This window comes from Emys orbicularis, chromosome 6, assembly GCF_028017835.1.
Source record: "Emys orbicularis isolate rEmyOrb1 chromosome 6, rEmyOrb1.hap1, whole genome shotgun sequence".
NCBI classification, from domain to species: domain Eukaryota; kingdom Metazoa; phylum Chordata; order Testudines; family Emydidae; genus Emys; species Emys orbicularis.
In genome coordinates, this window is record NC_088688.1 from 53,313,215 (window position 1) to 53,340,835 (window position 27,621).

General features: G+C 43.4%; 1 protein-coding gene across 1 annotated transcript in view; it reads right to left on the reverse strand.

The window, feature by feature from the left end:
* EDIL3 (EGF like repeats and discoidin domains 3) overlaps positions 1-27,621 on the reverse strand; it is a 314,997-nt gene that overhangs the window by 205,220 nt on the left and 82,156 nt on the right. The window contains exon 4 of the mRNA XM_065405890.1: positions 15,021-15,149. Coding sequence (XP_065261962.1) covers positions 15,021-15,149 — 129 coding nt within the window. The remainder of the gene's footprint in view (positions 1-15,020; positions 15,150-27,621) is intronic.

Here is a 27,621-nt window from a genome sequence, read left to right on the forward strand (position 1 = left end):
ACGGAGGTCGATTTTGCCGCCGTCCTCACAGCGGGGTAAGTCGGCTCCGATACGTCGAATTCAGCTACGCTATTCGCGTAGCTGAATTTGCGTATCTTAAATCGACCCCCCCCTGTAGTGAAGACCTGCCCTAAGAGCCAAGTTCAGGGTCTCAGTTCCCTGCCTGAATAGCAAGATGAGTGCTCGAATCTTCACAGTAGCTCTGAGAGTGCAGGGAATGAATCTTCCCTCTGAGGCTGTGGAGTGTCTTTACGAAGGTTAAATCACCCTAGTGTTGAAGTAGCCATATGATTCCACAACTCAACCTCACAATGGGCAAGAGGAATGGGGAAAGCATAAGAAGAACTGATGAGGCTATGCATAGCATCAGATCTTCTGGTCCTAATTCTCCCCACCCTGTATAGAACTGTCTTTTATCTTTCTCTGCAACCAAACTTTTGAAGAGCAAGGTTAACTTCTTAGATAGATTTAATGGTATGATTTCTGTATGTTATCTTTTTATCTCATTTCACATTTCCTTTGCTGTATGATCTTTGCTTTATATAAATGTTCATAAATGTTACAGTTTTCATTCTCTTTGCATCATGTGTGTGTGAACCTTTCAGAGTATCTCCTTGAGGCACTTTACTCAAGACTGAGCACTTGTATATTTATGAATGGATCTATGTAACCACATTAGCTATATATACAGGAGGGTATGAAAAATGTTGTATGTAAGACAGGGGAGGTAACTGTTCCACTCTACTCTGCACTGGTGAGACCATAGCTGGAATGTTGAATTTTGGGCACCACACTAAGAAATATGTGAACAAGCTGAAGAAAGTCCAAAGGAAAGTAACAAAAATGATAAGAGGTTTAGAAAACCTGACTTATGAGGAAAGGTTGAAAGACCTGGGTATGTTTAGTCTAGATAAGGGAAGGGGGAGGGAGGGAGAGATACAATAGCAATCTGCAAATACTGTATGTAAAAAGGTTGTTATAAAGAGGACAGCAATCAGTTGTTCTCCATGTCCTCCAAGGGTTGGACGAAAAATAATTGGGATAGTTTGATGCAAGGGAGATATTAGGAAAACATTTCTGAGTCTAAGCAAAATTAAGCACTGGAACAGGTTACCTAGGGAGGTTGTGAAATCCCAGTCATTGGAGGTTTTTAAGAACAGGTTAGATAAAGACCTATTAGGGATGGTCTATGTATACTTAATCCTCCATCAGCAGCGGGGTGGGGGGAATTGGACCTCCTGAGGTCCCTTCTAATCCTATATTTCAATTATTCTATGGGTCCTACAAAATAGTGAAAACCTGTGTCGTGCAAATACGTATGGGAATATTGCAAATTTTCAGGTGGCTTAATGCTTCAGGCTGCACTGAAAAGAAAGTTTATTAAGGCATTTGGAAGAGTACTTTACAAGAATCAGGAGCCAACAGGACTGCTCCTGGTAATAAGCACTATGCAGGCCTATAATTGTATGGAAGAGGCAGTGCCAGGGATACACAGAATATATCATGTGACACACTGCCAAACCTGAATCGTTTCTAAGAATTAGTATTCCTATAATCACTTGGTAACAGAAACATTATTAACAGACCTGTGCTAAGAAACAACTCATTTTTTAATTCAGTCCAGAGGCTGATTTTCTTTCTAGTCTCTCAATGCCAAATTATTGTTGAGAAAGCACTGGGAGCTTTCAGGTAGCAGACAGCCTTCAAATAGAGAAGGCTAAGCCTATTACAAAAATAAAATGTCCAATGGATACATTTCCAGAAAGCCTTCTGAACCCTGAGTCTGTTAAAATATACCAAACAAAGCACTCAGCAATAAATATTTCCTTCCACTCTCAAAGTCCCAGAGAGGGAAGGAAATGACTGCATTGATCTATAAGAAAATGACTTTTTCACTCTTTCAAAACCAAACCACCACTTTTTGGAGGAGAATTGAAATAAACATTTGTTTACTGAGAGCTTAAAGCAGAAATTGAAAACCCCCCACAAAAAATAAAATCACAGTGATGCCATAACTAATAGCTTTTGCTTGTTTGAATATATAATATTGAAGAAAATTGAAAATATGTACACAGTACATACTGTATGATAAGAACACAGTGTTAAGTGATAAAGAAAGAGCATTAACATATACAGAAAATTGGGCTCCTTTTTGTAATCCTTATCCAGGCAATCTCCTACTGAAGTAAATGACAGGTTTGTGGGAGTGAGGAGTGCAGCCTCATGTCCATTATAATATAATAAAAGAATTCATCTATTTAAGCATGAGACATTAAAAAAATCCAAAATCAAAATACTGGAAATCTGAAATCCTAAAGAAACAGGATCTCTCAAATTCCTAAACCCTCTTTGTAATGTTTGTTAGTTATTAAATAGCTATGATATTAGGATCTATTTGCAGTTCAGATAAAGTGATAGGACTCTACTCATTTCTAAGGAATATACACAATACTGAATATATTCTGAAAGGGATTAACTTTTTGATAGTTTTGTAAACATGTTTCTATGTAATATTGGTAAGAAACACACTTAGTATTTTTCCATAATGTATTTAGGAAAATAAATAACTACTCCTCTTATGAGAAAATCCATTGCAGAAGCACTATATTTTAATCCTTACACTACCTTATAAGACAAATATTGAGTTTATGCTGAGATTTTAACTGTTATGGAATTTAAAGAGGAGGCAATTTTTTAATTCAATATATCACTTTTTTATTATATGGGCACTTGAATTCCAGTCTCCAAAGTTATCAGGGGCCCACTCTGCATTCTTTTTCTAACCAGACTTCCATTACACGTCAATATAGGATTTGGCTCAGACTGAAAGTAAAGTAAAGTATGAAGCAGACATTGTTCCATATCTGTTCTATACGATTCATGTTGTAGATAGAGATTGGAAAGTTCTCTAATTCTGCTGCTGCTAATTCTAACAACAGTCTGCGTATAGAATCATAGAATATCAGGGTTGGAAGGGACCTCAGGAGGTCATCTAGTCCAACCCCCTGCTCAAAGCAGGACCAAACCCCAACTAAATCATCCCAGCCAGGGCTTTGTCAAGCCTGACCTTAAAAACCTCTAAGGAAGGAGATTCCACCACCTCCCTAGGTAACCCATTCCAGTGCTTCACCACCCTCCTAGAGAAAAAGTTTTTCCTAATATCCAACCTAAACCTCCCCCACTGCAACTTGAGACCATTACTCCTTGTTCTGTCATCTGGTACCACTGAGAACTGTCTAGATCCATCCTCTTTGGAACCCCTTTTCAGGTAGTTGAAAGCAGCTATCAAATCCCCCCTCATTTTTCTCTTCTGCAGACTAAACAATCCCAGTTCCCTCAGCCTCTCCTCATAAGTCATGTGCTCCAGCCCCCTAATCATTTTTGTTGCCCTCCGCTGGACTCTCTCCAATTTTTCCACATCCTTCTTGTAGTGTGGGACCCAAAACTGGACACAGTACTCCAGATGAGGCCTCACCAATGTCAAATAGAGGGGAATGATCACGTCCCTCGATCTGCTGGCAATGCCCCTACTTATACAGCCCAAAATGCCGTTAGCCTTCTTGGCAACAAGGGCATACTGTCAACTCATATCCAGCTTCTCATCCACTGTAACCCCTAGGTCCTTTTCTGCAGAACTGCTGCCTAGCCATTCAGTCCCTAGTCTGTAGCAATGCATGAGATTCTTCTGTCCTAAGTGCAGGACTCTGCCCTTGTCCTTGTTGAACCTCATCAGATTTCTTTTGGCCCAATCCTCTAATTTGTCTAGGTCCCTACCCTCCAGCGTATCTACCACTCCTCCCAGTTTAGTGTCATCTGCAAACTTGCTGAGGGTGTATAATTTTAAATGGTAAACGTATCTTGTTCTGCAGGAAACTAATTTCTTCCAGTTGTAGAAAGGTGTTCTCACTTTATAGCAACAAGAGAGTTTGTTACAATATTTCAGTCAACCTGTGGTTTAGCCAGCTTGCACCTAGGGTGAAATTCACTCCTCTATAGAGGACCCATGCAAGGCCAAAGCACCATTTAAGTCCTACTTATGCCCTATTGTGAGGTCACTATGGATAATGCAAAGTCATGCACATTGGAGGGGGAAAAGATGAAATACTCATACACTTTAATGGGGTCTAAATTAATTGTATCACTTCAGGAAAAGGACTTGGGCTCCACAATAGACAGCTCAGTGAAGACCTCAACTCAATGTGCAGCTGTGGCCAAAAGGACAAACAAGATAGTAAGATGTATAAGGAATGGAAAAATATTGTCAGACCATTATATAAATCAATTATGTTGCCTCTGGAATATTGTGTTCAATACTGGTCACCCCATCACAAAACTGATATTGCAGAACTGGAGGAGCCTTAGAGGAGGGCAATGAGAATGATTAGGGGCATGGAAAAAGTGCCATTTGAAGAGAGACTGAAAATATTGGGATTGTTTACCTCAGAAAGGAGATGAATAAGAAGGGACATTATAGAAGTATACAAAATTATAAATGATATAGAGTTGGTAGCTCAGAAGCTTCTCTTCTTCCAGTCTCATAATACAAGAACATGGGACATTCAAAGAAATTGAAAGATAGCTAGTACAAAACTCATAAAAGGAAATATCTTTTCATACAACACATTATTTGACTTTGAAACTCATTGCCATAGAAGTTGCCAGGTCCAAGAACTTAGCAAGATTCAAAAAGGGGATGAGCATTTATATGAATAACAAGAATATTCAGTGTTATAATAGTTATACTGCTAACAAAAAAATAATTTCATGTTTCAGGTCTTAAACCAATCTTTAACTATTAGGGAATAGGATAAAAATCTTCATGTACAGGTAGACTATGCAATATCAGGTTTCAGAGTAGCAGCTGTGTTAGTCTGCATCCGCAAAAAGAACAGGAGTACTTGTGGGACCTTAGAGATTAACAAATTTATTTGAGCATAAGCTTTCGTGGGCTAAAACCCACTTCATCGGATGCATATATCTTCCTACTGTATTTTCCACTGCATGCATCCGATCAAGTGGGTTTTAGCCCACGAAAGCTTATGCTCAAATAAATTTGTTAGTCTCTAAGGTGCCACAAGTACTCCTATGCAATATCAGTCTACTGTGAGGTTTCTTGCTCCGAATGGTTGGATTGTCCCTTCCTGATATAACCCACTGAAGCACTCATTGGGCTCTCAACACTTTCACATGAGGCATTACTGGCTCAACTTCCTAAAATTCTATGAATGGAGTCAACTTCTGCTGTGTTCCCTCTTGTCAAGTTTGATGGATGTCCTTTCAGTCATCTTAAACTACTCCTGATGATCTGACTACTAGAGCTTGTTTACTGCATTTTACTTCCTCTTCAAGGCTTCTGTTCTAGGAAAATGCTTTAATGAATGTTCTTCCTTCCAGTCAGCTCTCATAAGGTCCACCTCATCAATGTCAAACATTTCCAATCAAGTTTGCAACCAATTATTTTGGTTCAGCAAAGTTCTGAAAGTGCCTGATTGAATGAGGGTGCTATTTGCTCTTCTTCACTCCTTATCTAAGCAAGGAGTTATATGAGCAATCACCTGAGGGAACAGTTTTGAGGTTTTATTGAATTTTACATTTACATTATTATTTTATATTAAGACTGTTTTATTCCACAGCATGTGTATTGGAGTGATATTAATATTCCTGTTCAATCTATATACAAGGTTAAAGGCAAAATAAGTTTTCTTAAAACAAGAAACCCTCTCTATGTGAAACTTGAGCTTACTAAAAATGATTTACTTTTCACCATATATGCTGTTTACTTTTTACATTGCAATCAGTTTGGGCAGGGAAACTAGACTATTAAGAGTCAGTGTCACTTTCTGGTATACAAGCACCTTTTCTTTGATCAGGACATGCAGGTGAAGGGGACAGAAACAAGGATGGATTTAAGCAGCAGGATGCAATTTCAGGATATGTCTACTCTACCACTTATGTCGATAGAACTTATGTCACTCAGGGGTGTGAAAAAGCCACCCCCCGAGCAACATAAGTTACACCGACCTAAGTGGACAGCACTATGTCACTTACAGGAGATGGAATATATAAGCGGACAGGAGAGTGGCTACATTAGAGAGCTTACGGAGGTGCAGCTGCATCAGTGCAGCTGTAAGCTCTCTAGTGTAGCCATAGCCATAGTAACTTAACAATGGTGAGGGTGTGACAATCAGGGTCCAGACACCCCGAATTGGAGGACAGGGGGTCTGAACCCAAAGAATAAGCAATTGAATCAACTGGCCTATGCATACAATGTTACTGTGTATAAGTAAATCTGATGGTCATTAAAATTAATTGAAAGACATTTCAAACTGAAAACAAAACCCCAGTCTTGGAAAACTAAGGGAGGAGAATGTTTCCCCTACTCTGTGTAACCATGAATTACCACAGTCTGAGAGGGAGGGGAAAAAACTTCAAATGCTGTTAAAAGGGAAGGGGTTTGAAGTGAAGGCTCTCCAGAAATGAAGGGCCAGCATCTAAGCAAGCTGCTGTCCATAAATTACAGGGATTACCTCTATGATAAAGGGCATGCTGAGAAACTGTTAAGAGAAAATAGGTAGCTCGCATCAGGGAAAGGAATTTAGCTAATACGGAAGTGTAAAGCCTGAGGTTGCATCTTTAAAGTTATTTTCTCTGCAACTTATGTGTTTGCTTTTTCTTACTATTTCATCTTTGAATCTGATGTTTATCTTAAATAAACGTTTTGTTTATTTTTACCCCAAGCAGGTGTCTGTTGTGCAATCTGGGTGGAGCGTGCAGCCCCAAGTGGACGGATAACTGAGGACAGGCTTCACTTCTTCGGGGGTGAAGAACCATAAGAGAAAAGTCCAAGAGTCCGGTAGTTAAGAACTCAGGGGATGGACTTAGGGAGACTCAGGACCAGAAGGGCTATTGGGGTCACTCTGCAAGCAGGAACAGGGCCACCCAGAGGATTCAGGGGGCCTGGGGCAAAGCAATTTTGGGGGCCCCTTCCATAAAAAAAAGTTGCAATACTATAGTAACATGTATTTGGAAATGTAAAAAATAACCAGTGAAATACATTCAAAAATTAATTTTTAATAATTTGAAAATACATGAAATACATTATTAAAAACATTAAATACTTTAATGGTATGTATACATTTGCAATTACATAATGGGCTGTTGCTGGGTGATGGTGATGGTTGGTGCCAATGGGCTGTCGCTGCCTGGGGGTGGCGCTGCTGTTGCCCAGGGCTGGGTGGGGAACTGGGCTCTGGGTCGGGGGGGTGCCCGGCTCAGAGGGGCTGGGCTCGGAGCTAGGGGTCAGGGCTGTGGGGGGATAGGGTCAGGGGGTGCCTGGCTCAGAGGGGCTGGGCTCAGAGCTGGGGGGCTGGGCTGTGGGGGGGATGGGGTTGGGGGGTGTCCGGCTCAGAGGGGCTGGGCTCAGAGCTGAGGGGCTGGGCTGTGGGGGGGATGGGGCCAGTGGGGTGCCTGGCTCAGAGGGGCTGGGCTCAGAGCTGGGGGTCAGGGCTGCAGGGAATGGGGTCAGGGGGGTGCCCATCCCCGGCCCCTTATCATGCCGCTTACCCCCACCTCTCCTGGAGCCTCAGCGAGCCGCGTCCAGGAGCAGCCCTGGACAGCGCTTCAGCGGCCTGGCTCCAGCGGGGCCTGAGCTTCGACCGCAGCTCGCAGCCCCGCCCCCTTACCACATGGCTCTGAGCGGGAGGAGCTCAGGCCCCGCCCCCTTACCACGTAGCTCCGAGCGGGAGGAGCTCAGGCCCCACCCGAGCCACGCCGCTTTAGCTCTGTCCAGGGCCACTCCTGGAAATGGCGCGCCGAGGCGCTGGGGGATGGGGGAAGGCGGAGGCGGGGGGGAGCCTCCAACATTGCCCCACTTGCCCCCCCCGGGGCAGCCCTGAGCAGGAACTATGCAGGTGGAAGCCAGGGTGAGACCTTCATGCGTGTAGGCTGGCTACTGGTGTCAGAGCTCTGAGCTACAGCAGAATAGCATTAGGGCACTCAAAGTTACAAGGTAGGCAGTGACAGAACACCTTATTCAGGCCCGCTGACAGCAATGCCAGGCCCCAGGGCCAGGGCCATGGTAGTCCCTGGGGCGGCAGGGCCCGGAGTGGAAGTGACGAATTCGTCACTTCCAGGACCGCCCGTCATGCCTAGGTGCGTGTGATCACTCCGGGCCCTGCGCTTTGGGGGCCCCGCGGGCCAGCGCGATTGGCTAGCACGGTTGTGCACGCCCAGGAGCCCTGTGGCCCATGGGTGCTCCAGGGTTGCAGCACCCACAGAAAAAAAATGGTGGGTGCTTAGCACCCAATGGCAGCCCCCTTGTCAGAGCCTCCCCCTCCTTCCCAGCCCTTACCACCCACCATGGATCAGCTGTTCCACACTGTGCAGGAGGTGCTGGGGGGGGGGGGGACTTGGGGGAAGGGGTGGAGTGGGGGCAGGGCCTGGGGTGAAGCCAGGGGAGCACCCCCCAGCACATTAGAAAGTCGGCACCTATGGAGGTGGTAACCTAGACTTTGAACCCAGTCTGGTTTTCTAGCAGTGTAGGGCATTTCTGTATTGTTGTAAGTATTTCCCCTTAAGACCCTAAGAATATAAACGACATCCCAGCCAAACCTCCAAATCTGAACATCCCCAGGTTTCAGGGGGATTCATAATTTTCACTTGACTTTTTCAGTGCGGGCCTCTCTCTTGTTTCAGTCTGTCTAGTGGCAGGCAGTAACTCATTCACTGCATTCATTTACAAACAGAAGGGTAATCTTCCCAGCCAGAAGAGAGAAATAAATACAAGTTTTAAAATAAAGTCTTGGATTCTTCAGAGCAAATCAAAAACCAGGGAAAGACCTCAAAATTGTGAAATGGATGGATTTTCTACATCTGTGCCTCTGGATAACTCAGTTTCTCCTTTGAATAAGATTAAGAGGTACAGACAGTATTACAGTATATGATTACAGGGTAATGGTCTCCTACTGCAAATACTAAAGCAAAGCTGAAGCATTAGACACAATAAATATCAAGGCAGTTGTTTTCAGAACAGCAGCTATTTGCCCTGTATTATTATGTCTCATACAAATGATTAATTAATGATGTTGATAATGTAAATGTTTTATGATGAATGTTGATTCAGTAGTGCAGATCACTATCCCTCTGTTTTAAAAGGTGCATTCAGATAGGCTAACAGAACGTTGTCATTCGCAGTCATAAAAGTGAAGTATAATAAACTCTAATTATGCTTGCTTCTGATGAATGGTAAATATTTATATTTACATAACAACTTTCAACCATAAAGATCCCAAAGCAGTAGAGAAATTGACTTTGTTCTCATCTGAATTATGACATGCAGTGTAATGACCACTACAGCTATGCTGAGTGAGAGCCTGACTCAATACTGACTCAGAGCCTGATTTTTCTGCTGTTGCTCACCAGGTTGACTTCATATGGCTAACTTCTCCCCAGTGTGAGTAAGGCATTTGAAATCTAGACCTTCATATATGTAGAAAAACACTATATAATGTAAGTGAGGATTGCAGAGACGGAGACTGCTATGTACTAATATATCAGGAATATTTAATAGTTCCTTACTCCTTGAGCATTTCAGTGAAGGTATCAGAACTAGATCTGAGGGATCTGGGTTTTCCCATCCAAATCCATCCCTGCTTTTCGTTATGATCCCCGACTGTCTGGCAATGATGTTATTTAGAATATCTTCCTCCCCAGTTTTGCCAGTGGAGTATCAGAAACTTTTGAGACAAGTGTTGACACTTAATATGTAATATTGCAAACAAGCATGGCATATGAAATCAGTAAAATTAATACTGTTCTTTTATAATTTACATACCAATTATTTACATGAGCAAAAGGTCAGGGTGTCTCAGAAATATTGATTGGATTCTGGTTAACATGAATGACAGAATGTCAGCTTCTGGAGTGTATCTTGATTGCAAAATCAGTCATCTAGTGTAATTGATTTAGCAGGAGAATATTAAACATTAAAGAAATCTGAGATAAAACTAAATTAGTGTGTGATCTTTTAGAAATTTTAATAGTTTTAGAAGATGTTATGTATCTTGGAATGGGGTCATTTTAATTTAACTTCTTATGCTGGACTGATTTTGACAGATTTTTAATTTGAATTGTAACGAATTTGCAATTGAATTCCTACACAGGAAAGTAAGAGTTTAGAGTCCTAATTTTTCATAAGTTCATAAAACTTTGTGTTGCAAAGAATTTTGGCTAAAAGAGATACCAGTGTGCTTGAAGTGTTTGGGAAACTCCATTTGAGATGATAGAATTTGTGCATATCATTTTCTATTAATAAGATGATAGAATTTATATGAGTTTGTGTTGTCCAGGAAAGGGCTGGACAGTATCAGATGTACATTTCTGGGGGAAAGTCTAGGACTGGGAATTTTCTGGTGTTCTGCGATGTAATTCAAGAGTGCCTGGCCATAGCACTCAGACAGTATAGCTGGGAGTAATTTACATGCAGGAGTGGTTGCTCTCACAGCAAAGCAGTGTAAAAGGTACCCTAGGTTGGAGAATTGAGGGGACACAGCTGTTCAGCAGTCCAGATCAGACACTGGGTAAAATGTCACAATTATACATAGGTAGAACTGGGATTCCCCCCGCTCCCCCCGAACAGTAAGTACATTCACCAAATAATGCACTTTTTGGAGCATGAAAACTATTCATGAATTCTGATAGAATTTGGTGAATAGATCCATCCCTTCGCATCCCCCCCACCATGGCCATTTTGAAATTAAATGTTACAATTTTTCATTTCAAAATTGAGATTTTGTTTTCCTTTATATTAAAGCAGCTTTTAGAAAGAAACAAAGATGAAACAAAGGAAAATGTAATTCTGTGAAAGAATAGTGGTTGCTGTTCTATTAGTGTAGACAGAACATTATAAAACAGATTTTCCATTAATTACCATGAAAACAACTTAAGCTAACAGCACTTATTGGCATGTCTGTTGCTTGATGACTGCATTCTATATTTAAGAATCCTCATATAATACAAGAGTTGCTATCTTAAGTACACTTTGATGTCTAATTTTATTAGACAATAAATATTTAGTGTGTAATCCTGAATAAATAGTCAGAGCCTAAAATGCAGTATTAAGCCAAGTAAGAATCACCCACTATTGTTTTTGAGTAGGCTTCTTTCCACAGTCCAGCTGGTGCTATTTGACTAAATCCTGAGGTCAATATTTCAGTTTGTTAGTATTTTCTCCAAGACCTCTTTCTACTTGGCTTCCTATGAATTTAGTTCAACTCCAGATTATGTTACTCAAGTATCTTTATTTGGCATATAGCAAAGGTATGCTGAGTTGGTAAGACTCAAACACAGGGGGTGGATGCAAGGTACATCACAGACCCAAAGTTACACAGCAAACCTCTTCCTTTATATACATTTGCACATATGTTGCATTACTATGCATTACGTTACATTACACGCTTTGGGATTGGTTTGGTTACTTTGTAGGAACCAATCCCTGAACAACATGCTCCGTCTAAATACTGTCCATGCAGAACCTACTCTTTTCCACGTTTCAGGTTCCAGGCTTATTTTATCCACTGTTATTATAAATTCCTTTTTCCACTAGTGTGGTCCACATCAATGTGCTGTTTAACAATCTTGACCATTAATTTATTTTAAAGTTTGTGTAATAGAGTGCATATTACGGATAGTTAAGGCTTTTGGCTGCAGGGTTAAAATACTAATCCCCTCTCCTTTCTTCATGGCTTGCTTGAATGTATTAGTTAAGGAGTTAGTTCTGAGGATTAGTTTTGAATGATGGCAGAATTTTATAAGGAGACCCCAGCTCTTGTGCCACTCAGTATGGTTGCCAATGTATTTTTTGTTTGTTTGTTTGTTTGTTTTAGGGTTTTTGTGGCACAGGAGTTAGGGTCTCCCTCTAAAACTCTGCATAGTATGCCCTCTGACACCCATGCATAGCATGGTAGATTACTTCTTGCTTTTATGACCATAAGCATAGGTTTTGTAGGGTTTTGCCACGAAACCAGGTGAACACTTATTGTCTGCCTTAGCAGCACACTGACATCTCTGCCCTCTTAAATGGATAGGGAGAGTGATATGAATAGCTTTGCAGATTCTGTACAGGTATAATACTACCCTAAACCACAAGATTGCCCCCAACGTTGGAAACTATCACCACTGCATGGATGCAAATTTACAAAGCAAAAGGGGAAGAAACTATTTTTTTGCTTCTTTCTTTACATATTTTTATGTGCTTTGAACTAACTTGCATTAGCCCAGCTTTGACTTTATTTCCCGGGTCTAGCAAGTATACAAAGAGGCCAAGTCTGTCCAACACCAAGTATGGACCGTACCACCTCACCTTCGGGAAAATGCAGTAAGGAGCCGGATTTTGAATCATGATTTCAATTCCACTTGATGCTCAGTCAGGTCTTCTTTGGCATTGAACCATGCCTTGGTCTTCTGTACTTCCACCTTATTTTTCCCATCACACTTTTTTGCACTTCCAAAATTTGCCTTTGCAATTTCTGTACTCAGGCCTCAGATAGGGCTACAGTAGCCAGACAGGCTGCAACTGGGTTAACTATATTCTTCCACAATCTCATTGGTCTTTTTATTAAGGCCTTGCAAGGGGAAAAGCCTTGGATCTGTATTCCCTAGCTCTTAATAGCTGCCTGTTACATTCACCCCTTTTCTTAATTTGGATTTGATGGTCCTATTAGTTTGCTCAACTTGTCATGCTGCCACTGGATGATAGGGAATGTGAAACTTCTGATCAGTGTCTAGCAGGATGTCATTTCTTTAATGACTGGCACCACAAATCTACTACCACTGTCTGAGGAGTCAATTACATTAGGAACTCCACATCTGCAGACAGATTATACACCAATTGTTCTGCTGTAGTTAGGGCAGACATATTTTTCATAGTGAAAGCTTCCACCCAATGTGAAAAAGCATCCACAACTACCAGCACATATTTGTTACCTCTTGGTGCTAACGGCAACTCCCCAGTACAGTCAATTTGAATTAATTCCCATGGACTCCTGGTACCTGTCTCGTAAAAGCCCTTCTATATTGTTAGATGGATTATGTCTGACACAAACCACACAAGCATTAAGATGTTCCTTCAGGTCCTTTTCCCATTAGGGCCACCACCCCATTTTTGCCAACCTGTCTTTGGCTTCTTCCTGTTTGGGGCCACCACCCACACTGGGCCCATGCACCCATAGCAGCAGATCTTTTCTCATATTCCATGGTACAATCCATACCAAACCATCTTCTGTTTTTGCACATAAGAGTCCTTGCTCTATTACTAGGTCCTCACCTTTTCCTTTCACTTCCTGGCTGCAGACTTGCTCCCAAAGCAGTCCTAATTCCAAATCCTGATTTTGAATGCTTTGCAACTGCCTTGCTTTAGCTCGTTGCAATTGCCTCGAGTGAGAACTACTACCACGTGGCTTTCAAAGAGGTCTCCCACAGCCAGGGCGGTCCAGTTACTGCTGGATCTTGGCTGCTAAGTTGGTTGCCTGATAACCTTTTACCAGGGAACCTCCTTTCCTGTGCAGCTGAATTTTAACCATGTCCGCTCTGTCAAACTATTTGACAATATTGTCCAACATTTGCACATGGTACTGAATTTAATCTCTCCTCTGTCATTAGCCTGATACTTGTTCTGAGCCCACCAGGCTAGCATTAACACAGCTCTGTCAAGCCAGGCCTACAGAGTTAACCTTCTCACTGTTTAGCCATTGCCTTGCAATTGCATCAAGACATGGAATCTTCAGAAGAACCACACTGTGCCTTAATCCACAAAGCAAAACACAAACTTTGGAGCATAGTTTCTTCTTACACAAACACTAATTCCACTAATGCCAAATGAGTTAAATGAATCTTTCAAGAGCCCCGAACTTCTATTTAACTTTCCTACTGTTCTAGATCATGGAGTCTCATTTATTGGATGAGAATATGACAGCAGAGTTCATGGTCTAGTTACTCTTTTGATGATAAATATTCATGACTCCTATTGATCAGCCCTTTGCTGATGAACTACTACTGACATATTAATTGGAGACCTTTGAGGCATACATTTGCTGCATAATTAAAGTAAAAGCTGTTCTTTTGCTAAAATCTGCATATTGGCTAAGTTTAATAGGGTGGGACTCCCTTCATACAATTTTTAATAAACTCCAGAGACATTACTGACAGTGTGAGGTTTACTATTAATGATTTATTTAGAGTAGGACTTGATTATCAATACAAGTCTTCTGGCCTGTAACTATACATGCTTAAAAGGTAACCAATATCAATATGATGATCATAACGTAATGTGAAATTTAAGTTAGAAGTGTGTGGACTTTTTCCAGTGAATTATATGAAATGGAAAATGGACCAAATATTGGGCTTAAAAACATCAAATTTAGAAGTCCATCCCTTTTTAAATCTGAAGCTTCCAACCCTCAGGAAAATCTCTCTGTTGAATTAAACAGCATGATTTAGAATACTCCTCTTTGGCTCCTATCAAAGTGGGATGAAGAAGATCTAGAAAATTAACTAAAATAAAGATCTCCTTTTAACTACCCTTTATATTTTCAGCTGTCATTAATCAAATTAATCAGCATCAGCATCAAGACAAAACCCAAAGCCTTTTCTCCATTGAGAACAAGATGTCTCTGTACTACTAGAGACATCAGGCCAATGTCTGCTCTCCGTTACACCCACAGTAAATGAGAGCAGAATTTGGTTAGTCTTTCTTTAGCACTAGATTTTTAGCATATACTCAACCAATTTAATTTTTGTTTCATTTCCTGTCAATGGCTCAGCATCAACAATCATGAGAAAAAGTAATTTTAAATTGGTAGTGTTCTCAATATTCAACAGCACTAACCTGGTCATGGCATAAATACCGACTAATTAGATGTCCCAGGAAATGAGAACAGGTGTCAGTATTAATACTGCAAACACAGAAAGAGATTTTAAAGGCTCTTGTCCATAAATGTAATAAAAGTTACAGTATTGAAACTTACTGTGCTGGCAGTGAATTCCATTAAATCCCTTTGGACATTTACAGACGTATCCTATGAATGTATCCCCTCGATACGCTTCACTAATTTCACAGGTTCCACCATTATGACAGGGATTAGGAAGGCACGGTCCTGAAAGATAAAAATAATGTAGTAATTTAAGTGTTTTCATTTAAACCCCCACATTATATATTCCACTAACCCACTAAAATCTACCCTTCACTTCATTCAGATTACTTACCATCGTAGATTTTACTAACATGAAGAATTATGAAGAATGTCACTCTTCATTAATCACAGCATTATATTTTTAGTACAAGAGAAGAACATGGGATTAATGCCTGATCTTGCTCCCATTGAAAACAATGGGAGTTTTACCACTTATGTAAATGAGGTAATGTATATTCATCAAGTAACTCTTATGGCAGTTACTCATTTGCATACAATTCCTAGATCTACTAGGCTTACCAGTATCAGAGGGGTAGCCGTGTTAGTCTGAATCTGTAAAAAGCAACAGAGGGTCCTGTGGCACCATGCAACAAACCTCGATGCCAACTCTGCCCACATATCTACACCAGCAACACCATCACAGGACCTAACCAGATCAGCTACAACATCACCGGCTCATTCACCTGCATGTCCACCAATGTTATATATGCCATCATGTGCCAGCAATGCCCCTCTGCTATGTACATTGGCCAAACTGGACAGTCACTACGCAAGAGGATAAATGGACACAAGTCAGATATCAGGAATGGCAATATACAAAAACCTGTAGGAGAACACTTCAACCTCCCTGGCCACACAATAGCAGATGTAAAGGTAGCCATCTTACAGCAAAAAAACTTCAGGACCAGACTCCAAAGAGAAACTGCTGAGCTCCAGTTCATTTGCAAATTTGACACCATCAGATCAGGATTAAACAAAGACTGTGAATGGCTATCCAACTACAGAAGCAGTTTCTCCTCCCTTGGTGTTCACACCTCAACTGCTAGCAGAGCACCTCACCCTCCCTGACTGAACTAACCTCGTTATCTCCATACTGATTTATACCTGCCTCTGGAAATTTCCATTACTTGCATCTGAAGAAGTGAGGTTCTTACCCACGAAAGCTTATGCTCCCAATACTTCTGTTAGGCTTACCAGGTATGCAAGGACTTTCACCTCAAATATGCCTGCACAGCCCCTACATGGGGTTTTAGTGGCATGAAGGATGTCGTGTATTGGGTGAGTTTCACTTTGAGAACATGTGACGGTATACACCAGTCATTAGGTTATCTGAACCAATTTTCCCTTCCATGATAAGCAACTTCTTAACTTATCTGTTTCAAATCACTTCTAAGAGTTCCTTTCATAAATGAAATCACTTCTTTCTACTACACACATGCTGTGATAGCTAAAATAAAATTGCTGCATACAACCACGAGATCTAATTGTTTGTCTGTCTCTCATTCACAGTGGGTGTTTTGGTAGAGTTTCTAAGTACAGTAAATGTTATTTTTATATAGACTGTGGATGCCTTGAAATAACTAGACTATGTTAAATCTAGGTCAGTTGTTTATTCTTTTCTTTTTAACTGTTTTGTGTTGAAAGCATTTACCATTCAATATGTTTTTAATATCTCAGCTATACTGACCAATAAAATTCCTATAAGAATAAATGTTTGCATTTGATAAAGATTGTTTCCAGTCTTACCTCACAAAGAATTGGTAGTCAGTGATCTGAACATTTAAAAATCAATAACATGCCTTAAAAATATCTCAAGTGAGCACTACAAAACTATTTTATTTACACTCTTTACCATCCCCAACTCCTCTCCGCATACACACTGAAGCCAATCTCCATTGTTGAAATGCAGTGGTATAAGCCTTGTAATTATTCAGCCACTTAAAATCTTATTTTGTGGTAAAAAGAGAAAATATTTTCCATTCTACAACGTAGGCCTGGTCTACACTACACAGTTGGGTCGACGTAAGCTGCCTTACATCGACCTAATACTGAATGTATCTATACTACCAGGTCCTTTCCACCAACAAAACTCATCTGACACATCAACTTAATTACTCCACCTCTACAAGAGGTGTAGTGCTTAATTCGATGTTGTTAGATTGACATAGAGGCGGTGTAGACATTGCGTTGCTTACGTTGACCTAACTGGCCTCCAGGAGGTGTACCACAATTCTCCACTGTGACCACTTTGGTAAATGTTTTCAATTCCACTGCACAACAGCCAGGTATACAGGAAACAGCCCCACCCCATTGAAGGATCAGAAACTTTTGAATTTCCCTTTCCTGTTTTTTTGGCATGGACAGCTCGCCTGCCCAGCTGATCATGGTGGCTCCACGCTCCAAATGTGCTCCAGCCTGGAGTACCCAGGAGGTGGTGGATCTTCTTGGTCTGTGAGGAGAAGAGGCTGTGCACAGGGCCGGCGCTTCCATTTAGGCAACCTAGGCGGTCACCTAGGGTGCCAGGATTTGGGGGGGTGGCAATTCGGCGGCGGGGGGTCCTTCCGCGCTCCGGGTCTTCAGCGGCAATTCTGCGGAGGGTCCTTCGCTCGCTCCGGGATCCACCGCCGAAGTGCCCCGAAGACCGGGAGCGCGGAAGGACCCCCGCCTAGGGCGCCAAAAACCCTGGTGCCGCTCCTGGCTGTGCAGGCACAGCTCCAAACTGTAGGGGGAGATTTTGGCAAACCAGTAAAGTGCCTGAAACCACTATGGCTTATTGCTAAAAGCAGCCAAGTCAGCAGGCCATAAAGTGGCCATGTAGCAAACTCAGCTTGACCAAGACAGGAGGGGAGGAAGTTTTGGGTGCCACAGAAAGGGCAGCTTGACCCCATGTCCTTTGTGATAAGAATTGTGTTGAAGTTGCTGATTCATGCATTTTAGAAGAGCAGGAATGTCTATTGGGGCCTCAAGGCCGCAAACACTGGGAAAACCCCACAGCTGGTTAATCAATAATCAGAAGGAAGTCTCTTGCTTGACCAGTGAAACTACTTGCTTAACAAGTTTTCTTTAAGGGACATGGCATTCTATTACTAACGTATAGGGGAAAAGTTTGAGGTAGGGGGACTCTTCAGGACTGGACTCTCCCTCTGGATGCATCTTGTGTTTCCCACAAGCACATGGGCTGCCGCTGTGCCACTCGAGAACCACACTCAGCTTCAGTAATTATCAAGGGTTGGGGGTGTTTTACTAACTTGTTGCGGACGTGTGTAAGTGCTTGAGACGAAGTAAAGTTTAGTTTTAAGTGAAAGCACTCTTGTGTTGTCCTGTTTGTGCCAGCCATCTATCGGTTGGACGGTCATGTCTTCCCTGATTTATTTCCTGACACCACCTCGCATAGAGTAAAAGTTACCAAGAGCTTTGGGTTGAAAGAACCCTGGGTAACAAAACCAGCCATAGAAACGCAGACATTGATGAGCAGATCATGCAGGGCATGGGGGAGAAGGGCTGCACCGGGGACACACAGCAGTGCCACATGAAAATCAAGGACCTGAGGCAGGCATACCAGAAGGCAAGGGAGGTGAACAGTCTACAGCAGCAACCCCACCGCAACTCCCAAGAGCAGCGTGGATACCTCTGAGGAGTTGGAGTTCTAGGCCAGCGCAGGCAATGCTGAGGAGGAGGTTTTGGATGAGGAAGAGAAGGAGGAGAATAGGAGACAGGCAAGCAGGGGATCCATTTTCCTGGAGAGCCAGGAGCTGTTTGTAACCTCACAGCAGTCCAGCTAGTCGCAGAACAGCATCGTGGCTGAGCGTGATGCCAGGGAAGGAACCTCTGATGAGTATGCAATTTCAAGTAGTATTTTTGGGGTCACATGTTCTTATACTCTATTTTTTCATTAAAATTAACAAGGTGAGGTCAAGTGGCTATCTGCCTCCCAGTGGCTGCATGAGCTAGGCAGAGGATGCCCCACGAAAAAGACTGTTTATGTATATAGGGGTGGCCTGGGAATCCTCCATAGAGATCTCCAGGAACCTTCCATGGAGGTGTTCTGCAATCCATTGCAGATGGTTTCTGGGGAGGGCTTCCTTATTTCTTCTACCACAGTAGAATACTTTCCCGTGCTACTCCAGTATTAATTTGGCTGGCATCATTGCAGTATACAGCATAGCAGCATAAGGACCCAATCTGTACCTGGACGCTTGCAACATCTGTTTCCTTGCCACCTCTGTTACCCTCAGGAGAGTGATATCAGCTAGGGTCACCTAGGGGAGATGGTGGTAGTTTTCATTTAATCTGCTCAGACCACAAACAATAGTGCCTGTGCAAAAAATAACGTATTTGTTCCCTTCATCAACGGTTTCCAAAATATGGCTGTAGTTTAGGTGGCAGGGGTCAGCACTGACCTCAGTAACTGCAAGCCTCGGGCGACAGCTAGCAGCAGTGGCACTAGGGAGTTGGTTGTGGGGGAAGGGTAATTTTGTGGTGCCCACTCACCACCACAAGCACCCTCTCCCAGTGCAGCTTCTACCAAGGCTTGCAGTTTGGGAAGGGGAACACTGGTCCCCGATCTCCAGACTATGTCCAAGTTGCAAAGGGGAGGTGGCTCTGGTCCTGCTGTGGGTTGCCCGCCCAATGCTGCTGATGGTCCGGTGCCCATGCCCCAGGGCTATACTCACCTTGGCTGGGACAGCAAACCAGTTCAAGGAATACCTTGTATAAATGAAAATGTTCTGCCTTAAACGTCTTCAAATATGGGGAGTGGTTTTTATATAGCAACTTCGCACTAGACCTGGTCTGTACTGACAATGGTTGCTTTGTGCTTTCCATGGCTTACAGCTCAAAGTGCGGTCTTCAGCTCTTCCTTCACATGAGTGGAGAGGCTCTCCCAGATAAGACGAAGGTGAAAGAGATCACGTGATGACATGTTAAATGAGATAGTGAATGCTTCTGGGACAGCAGACACTGAGCAGAAAGCCTGGAGGATTTCTCTTTCTGAAAAACTGGACATAGCAAACAGGAGAGCAGCCCAGAAGCATGAGCATGGCAGGCAGCAGGAGACGCTAGGGATTCTGAAGGAAGAAAGAGACATTTTGAGGCGTCTGGTTGACCTTCAGGAGAAGCACCTTGAGGCTAGACTCCCTCTGCAGCCCCTGCACAACAGCATTCCAACATCGCCGTATTCCCCCTCCCGCTCTCCCAAACATTCCAGGAGGTGAGGCGGGGAATGCAATATCCCTTCCACTCAACCCCAGGGGAGGGTCCTAAGAATAAAAGCCGCACATACGATGATGTGTGACAAGCAAGGCTACTGTGCTTTTAAAGACAAGATGGTGTGTTTTTTTCCCTTCCAATTTTATTCCACTATGTGTCTGAGGTTAAATTCTATTTGTGATAATTAAGTTTCAGTATGTTTGGTCAAAGAACTCCATGTCTTGAGAATGAATTATTTTTTATTCATTTAAAGGGGGGGGGGATGGAGGGGATAAAGAGGGAAAGTGAGGCAACAGAAAGGATGTGCTGGAGACAAAAACCCAGCATTCACAGCATGGTTCATACTATTGGAAGGCACAATACAGAGAAGCTGTGCACATTACTGTGGCTCATTACTGAAATGGGTTTTCAAAGCCTCCCTGAGACACAGTGCTCCATGATGAGTTCTTCTTATAGTCTTGGTATCTGGTGTGGTTAGATGTTTGGCCGTGTGTGTGTGTTCTCCCTGTGTGCTGTTCTAGCTCCGCGCACACAGGTGGCAGAGCAGACCTTGAGCAAACCGCCCAATAATCTGTCTGCTCAAAATTAGCAGACAGCCTATCCACCTCCACGCCCCATCCCTATGGAAACTTTTCTGCCTTTGCCTCACAGATATTATGAAGTAGGCAGCTATAACCATGGGACAATTGCTTTCCCTGAGGTCTACCCTAATAAGCAAATTGCGCCAGCGACACTTTAAACAGCCACCATTCTGCACTTGCTGCACCTATTGTTGAACTGATCCTTGCTGCTGTCCCGGTGTCCAGTGTACAGCTTCATGAGCCACCGGAGTAAGGGGTAGTCTGGGTCTCCCAGGACCACTATTGGCATTTCAACGTCACTTGTGGTTATTTTGCATTCCAGAAACAAAGTCCCTGCTTGCACCTTTCTGAACAGACCTGTGTTCTTAAAGTTGCATATGTCATGCACCTTTCCCTCACCATCCCACATTGATGTTGGTAAAATGGCCCTGGTGATCCATCAGCGCTTGCAACACCATTGAAAAGTATCCCTTTCTGTTTATGTACTCTTTGGCAAGATAGTCTGGTACCCAGATAGGGATATGCGTGCCATACATCACCCCACTGCAGTTAGGGAACCCCATTGCGGCAAAACCATCCAGTATTTTGTGCACATTGCCCAGAGTCACAACCCTTCTTAGTAAAAGGAGATTAATGGCCGGACATACTTGGATCACAACAGTTCCCACAGTGAATTTACCAACTCCAAATTGATTCTCCACTGACTGGTGGCAATCTGGCATTGCAAGCTTCTCCACAGCGATCACCACTCGCTTCTCCACTGTCAGAACAGGTCTCATTTTAGTGTTGCTGTGCAGCAGGGCTGGGGGGAGTTCTGCACACAGTTCCTGGAAAGTGGCCTTACGCATATAAACGTTCTGCAGCCACTGATCGTCACCTAATAACTGCATAACGATGTGATTCCACCAGTCAGTGCTTGTTTCTCAGGACCAAAAATGGCGCTCCACCATGTTCAGCTGCTGAGTGACTGCCAGAAGCAACCGGGAATTGTTTTGTTCTATGGCTTCCAGCAGGGCTTCTTGAAGGGCACTGCAATGTTCTGCACAGCAGCCCCTCTCGTGCTTCTGGCAATACTGCAGGATAAGGTGTGTGGTGTTTGTAATGCTCACAACAACAGCGCAGAGCTGAGATGGGTCCATGCTTCTCAGGTGATATGGCATGCATGTGGCTATGCCAGCCTTTGATGGGTTCCAACTGAAATCAGGGGAGGTAGGGTGAAAACTACATCATGGACATTGAAGTCATTCCTGCGAGAATGTTTTGGTTCCATGAGGCATTGCAAGCCCTTCCCAAACCCCCCTGCAGTAAGTTGAGTGTGGGATAGCCAGGGCTGGCTTTAGGAAGTGTGGGGCCCAATTTGAATAGTTTTGACGGGGCCCACCGCCGAAATGCCGCCGAAGACCCGGAGCAAATGAAGGACCCGCTGCCGAAGTGCCGCCGAAGACCCGGAGCACGAGGCCCTCTTAGGCGTGGGGCCTGATTCGGGGGAATCGGCCTAAAGCCGGCCCTGGGGATAGCTACCCACAGTACACTGCTCTCTGCATCGATGCAAGCGCCGCTAGTGAGGACACACTCCACCGACACAAAGAGTATGGTGTGGACAAGCACTACTGACTTAATTACTGCGGCAGCTGGATGTTGACTTAACTGAAGTCGACTTAAGATTGCAGTGTAAACATGCCCACAGTTTACTGTCAAACAACACTGGGAAATGAATGATTTAAAGTTAAAAGAGCTATAAGTTTCATGTTTTGGGGGCTCTGTCCTTAACTTTCATCAAGACAATACCAGAGAACTAAATCTGAATAAGATTGCTGACAGTCTCATCCAGAAAGCTACAGTGAGACATAATGTCTTTAAACTGGGACGTTAGTGAAAACAGCTTGTAGGTGATTGCATGATAATGTAATTATGAAGTTCATAACAATTTAATCATTATTAAAATAGTAAAGATACCAATGATAGACACATTCAGTAAACTAGAATATGAAAGAAGTGTATAAATATGCTGAAAATAGTCTCCCCCCAAAACTGGCAGGGTGCCCACTCCCTTCCCCCTTCCCCAACACTGACACCGATTGAAAAGCACCCACCGGCAAAAACAAAAGTCAGCGCCTGTGATGTTTCACTCCATATTCTTTATGAAAATATGCTTATGATATGCATAGGACATAACTAAGATATACTTTATGCAAGATGGCACATGTAAGATATCATTGGGAAGGTTCTGATTTACTGAATGTGATTATCCAATTTATGTGCCTGTATCATTTCTGTATCTAAAGTTAGGAATATTGACTATGTATCTGTATTTCAAATGTGTTACTTTGGGTGTCACCCCCAACTAGCCCTTCAGGTACAACAATGGAAAAGACAGACAGAGCTAATGGCCCCTTAGCAAAGACAATAGACTGTGAAAGAGCTTAGTCTTCCTGTTGACGCTCCAGACAGCCTAGGAGTAATGGCTGCCACAGCCCTGCAGAGACATGGGTCTGAGTCACCTGGTACTGGACCCACTATTTGAAATGCCAGTGTTCTTCCACTGGGAGACAAAGGGTCCCATCATACACAAGAGCTATATAAGGCAGCAGGGGAGTGACATCATCATGGTTCTCCTCTGCCTCCCCACCCACCCAAAACACCTGGAAGCAAGAACTGAACTGAGGGGAGAAGGGTTGAACCCAGGCTGGGAGAGCGTCTAGTTTGTGAGTGGAAACACCTGAAGTCTCCAGCTGCAGTCCAGTGCAGCTGCTTTTCCAGAATTTCTGTAATCTACCTGTGACAATATTTCAGGTGAGAAATTACATTTTGTAACCTGTTCCTCAAGTATATTGAGCTTAGCTTGAATATTTTGTTTTATTTGCTCAATAAGCTGCTTTGTTCTGTCTGTTATCTCTTATCTTCGCTTTTTGTAGTTAATAAACTTATTAAGGGGGGAGAGGCTGTGCATTCCTTCCTCCACATTGAGGGAGGAGGTGAATTTCATAATATATCTTTGGGTCTGCACTCCAAGAGAGGTGGACATCTGAATGCTGGGGCAAGTACCTTAAGCTGAGTCTTCCCAGAACTGATATCAGTGTCTGTTTCATTCTGCAGTTGGGTATGGCCCTGCCTGTGGGTGTGCTGCAGGAGGCTTAATAGCTTGGCTCAGCAAGACAGGTAAAAAGGGTGCCCAGGCTGGCATAACAGGCAGGTTCAGTGGTATCTTAGCACATCAGGTGGCATCCTAAGGGGGGCAACCCATCACAGCACCTATGCCAGATGCACTCCTCAACCTATTAAAGTGGCACCAGTAACAACAGTCCTGGGCAGTGGAGGCTATGCAAAGGGAATACCCTGGCATACCTTGTCCTGAACCATCCACCACCATAAGTTCAGGATAGGCAAAGGAAGTCAGACCAATCTGTCCAAAGGATGACGATTTGGATGATAGACCAACTTCAGCCACATCTGAAGAGGACATAGGCACAGCCTGCATGAATACAGCCATATTCCCTAGCAACTTCAGGCATACTTGGGCTGTGGTTGAGGGTTGAAAATGCAGCTCCAGACACAGGTGGCGAATTGCTTGGAATCACTCAGTTGGCAGAAATGCTCTCCAACTCCTAAAGTCTATCTGGGCCCCAATGAACTCAATTCTTTGCTTGCTTTGGAACCAATGTTGATTTCCCTTTCCCGTTGCTTAGGATGAGAACTAGACAATTGAGTAGCGTGAAGTGGACAAGAGAGAGAACTTTCTCTCTGGACTTGTCCCCTCAGTAACCAAATCATCCATATATGGGAAGGCACACTGTTATCATCCATTTGCAGTGTAGTGATAGTCCCAGCCAGCTACGACAAACCTGAAGAACAACTTTGTGTGACTCAGAAGGATTGCTTTGTAGAAATAAGCATCCTGCAGGTCCAGGGCAGTAAACTAGTCATTATGAATCAAGGCAGGGAGGATAGTTGCTAGGGTGACCATATGGAACCCCACATATCTGATATATATATTGTGGAAATCAAGGATAGATTTCATCCCTCCCTTGGGCTTGAGAACCAGGAAATACCAGGAATAGATCTCCTGTCCCCAATACTGCAATGGGACTGCCTCTACTGTCCCCTGAGCCAGTAGAGACTGAGCCTGTTCAAGGAGCAGTGTCTCGTGAGAGGGGTCCCTGAAGATGGACGGGATATGGGAGAGGGTACGAGGGATGGAGAGGAAATGTATGGCATAACCCACTCTGACAGTGTATAGGACCCATTGTCCATGGTAATCAAGTCCCACACACCACAAAAATGAGCCAGCCTGTCCCTGAGCAGAGGGGATGGAGAAGGAGAGGTCACCACTAGATCGCTGTCCTAGACACAAGAGTCAAAGTGGATGCTGATGGGTTGGGTGGGGAGCTGGCTGGTTAAATCTAGAACCAGAGGACCTTCTCCTCTGGGATTCATGGCCCTTCCAGGAGTAGTCTTGCTGCCTTATAGGAAGGGAGGACTGTCCAAAAAAAACACTGTGGCCAGTATTGCTACTGTTTCTTCTGAGCGCTGTGGTGGTGTCTCTTCATGGCCAGAATATATATTCCCAAAGAATTCTGAAGCCATGTGGCTCTCCTCATAGTCACAGTCAATGCCATAATTTTGGCTGAGGCATCTGCCAAGTCCAAAGCTGACTGCAACAGGGCCTTGGCCACTACAAGACCTTCCACAATGAATGTCATAAATTCTTCCCTGTAGGGTTCTGGCAACTTGTCCGCAAACTTGGACATGGCTGCCCAATTGACAAAGTCATATTTAGAGCTCAATGCCTGCTGGTTCATGATGCACATTTGCAGGGAAGAGGAGGTGTGAATCTTCCTCCCCATTAAATCTATCCTTTTGGATTCTTTGTCCTTAGAAGTAGACTTATACCTTCCTTGCCATGCCCTGCCATTTGCTGCAGTTACCACTAGAGAGTTATGGGCCAGGTGGGAGTAAAAACCCTCAAAACCCTACACAGAAATGAAGTCTCACCTCTCCGAATGCTTTGCTATGGGAGACAATGAAGCTGGAGAAGACCAGAGGGATTTTGCAGGTTCCAAAAAAGCCTCGTTTATCAGATGGTCTACTCTCCCTGAAGCTGATGATTGGAGAATATCCAGCAGTATATGCATATTCTTCTGTTGGAATTCTTTCTGGATAGCTAAGCTACAAGCCATATGCCTCAGGGTGTCCTGTTATGCCATAAAGTCCTCATTGAGGGAGAGGAGGTCTGCTGTGCCAACAATGGGTCCTGTTTTTGAACCACAGGATCTAGTTGGAGTAACCCTGAAGATCCAAAGGGAATTGACTCCACAGTCACTTGCCACTGAGATGGTTTAGGAGTAAGGGCCCCATCTGCATTGGTGATCTTTGGAGCAGATCGAGGAGTGGAACTTCAGGGACTGAGGAGTGTCACAAAGATTCCAAAGAGGCAGCTATGTGTATGGATGAGTCATTGGTGGCCACTGGGTCAAGAGCCCCTGTCCCAGCTGCAATGTTGATCTCAGTATCAATAGGTGATCTGGAGCCTATCCGATGAGGAGTGGGAGGACAATTCTCACCTGGATCTTGAGGTGTACCAGAGGTTCTCAGATGACAACAGGGGAGCCAACCCCGATGGGGCAAACAAATGATCAGACTTGTCTGAAGCCCAATGTGGGGGCAGCATTGGTGCCAAGGAGGAATGGGGGATCGACCATCCCATGTGCCAGAGTACGGTGCTGATCAGCATGCCTCTTAGAAATAGAAGAGGAATTCCCCCCAAGTCTTGGAATGATCCCAATTTATTTTATGGGCCCTCTTCCTCTTGGGGGAAATGCCAGAGCCCCAAGCAGCATTTCATGCCGATCGGATGAGGGCCTCAGTGCTGAAGTTGCTGCTTCAGCCACAAGTCTTTTGCCACCTGAGTCCTCTTTGTGAATGACTTGCAAATGGAACACAACGTACAACAAGCACCTTGTGTGGGGATCAATGTTGGTGATGCACCCCCCGTCCCCCAGATGGACAATGCAGAACCCCAGTGAGGGCATCACACAGGGCAGCCAACTACTCTAACTCATACTACACTAACATTAACATTAACCTAATTAGTATAGACACAAGAAAAACATTCTCAGAAACTGAGACTGAAAGCTCCGACTCTAGCCATGGGTGGTGAGAAGGAACTGAGGGTATTGGGGCACTGCCACCCTCATATGGCAAGGGGAGGGATTATGGCCACAGGGCATGAACACCACCCCTGCGGGGACTTAGGCTAAGTTCTCTAGCTCCAGTGTGCTGGTATACACAGCTGCATTTACTTGAAGAAGAATATAAAATTCAAATCTGAATTTTGAGACTTGGGCCTACCCCTCAGTGGCTTAAATGTTCATTTATTCAGCAACATAATAAACATATTGATAGTGTGTCAGTCTCTCTAACTAGTTTCAGTCTCTCATAGCATTCTTCTGGAAAAAAAAGATTATTAATATGATAACTATTCTGATTGTTTTTGTAGTTGTGGATTGGGCATACTAGTATTTTTATTTCAACTACATATGTAGCAGACTGATAATATCCTCCCATGCCCTGGACAAACCCTATGGAATTAAGATAATGTTTAACTTAATTCAGTAAAGTTTATCGAATTAGGTTTAATATATTTGAGGATCATTGTACTAAAAATGCAATTGTGTATGCGTTACTCTGGAATTGCTGTAACTCCTTTAGGAAGAGAGGGATGCTAATGTAATTCTTCTGGTTATCAGCCCTTTGAAGCCACCCGCCTCCCCGAGAGGTTCGCTTATACTTGTTCAAACTTGACCAACAGACAAAGAAAGGAGTTTTTGATAAATAGTCTGGTTTTAAACAGGGTCAAGACATTCTTC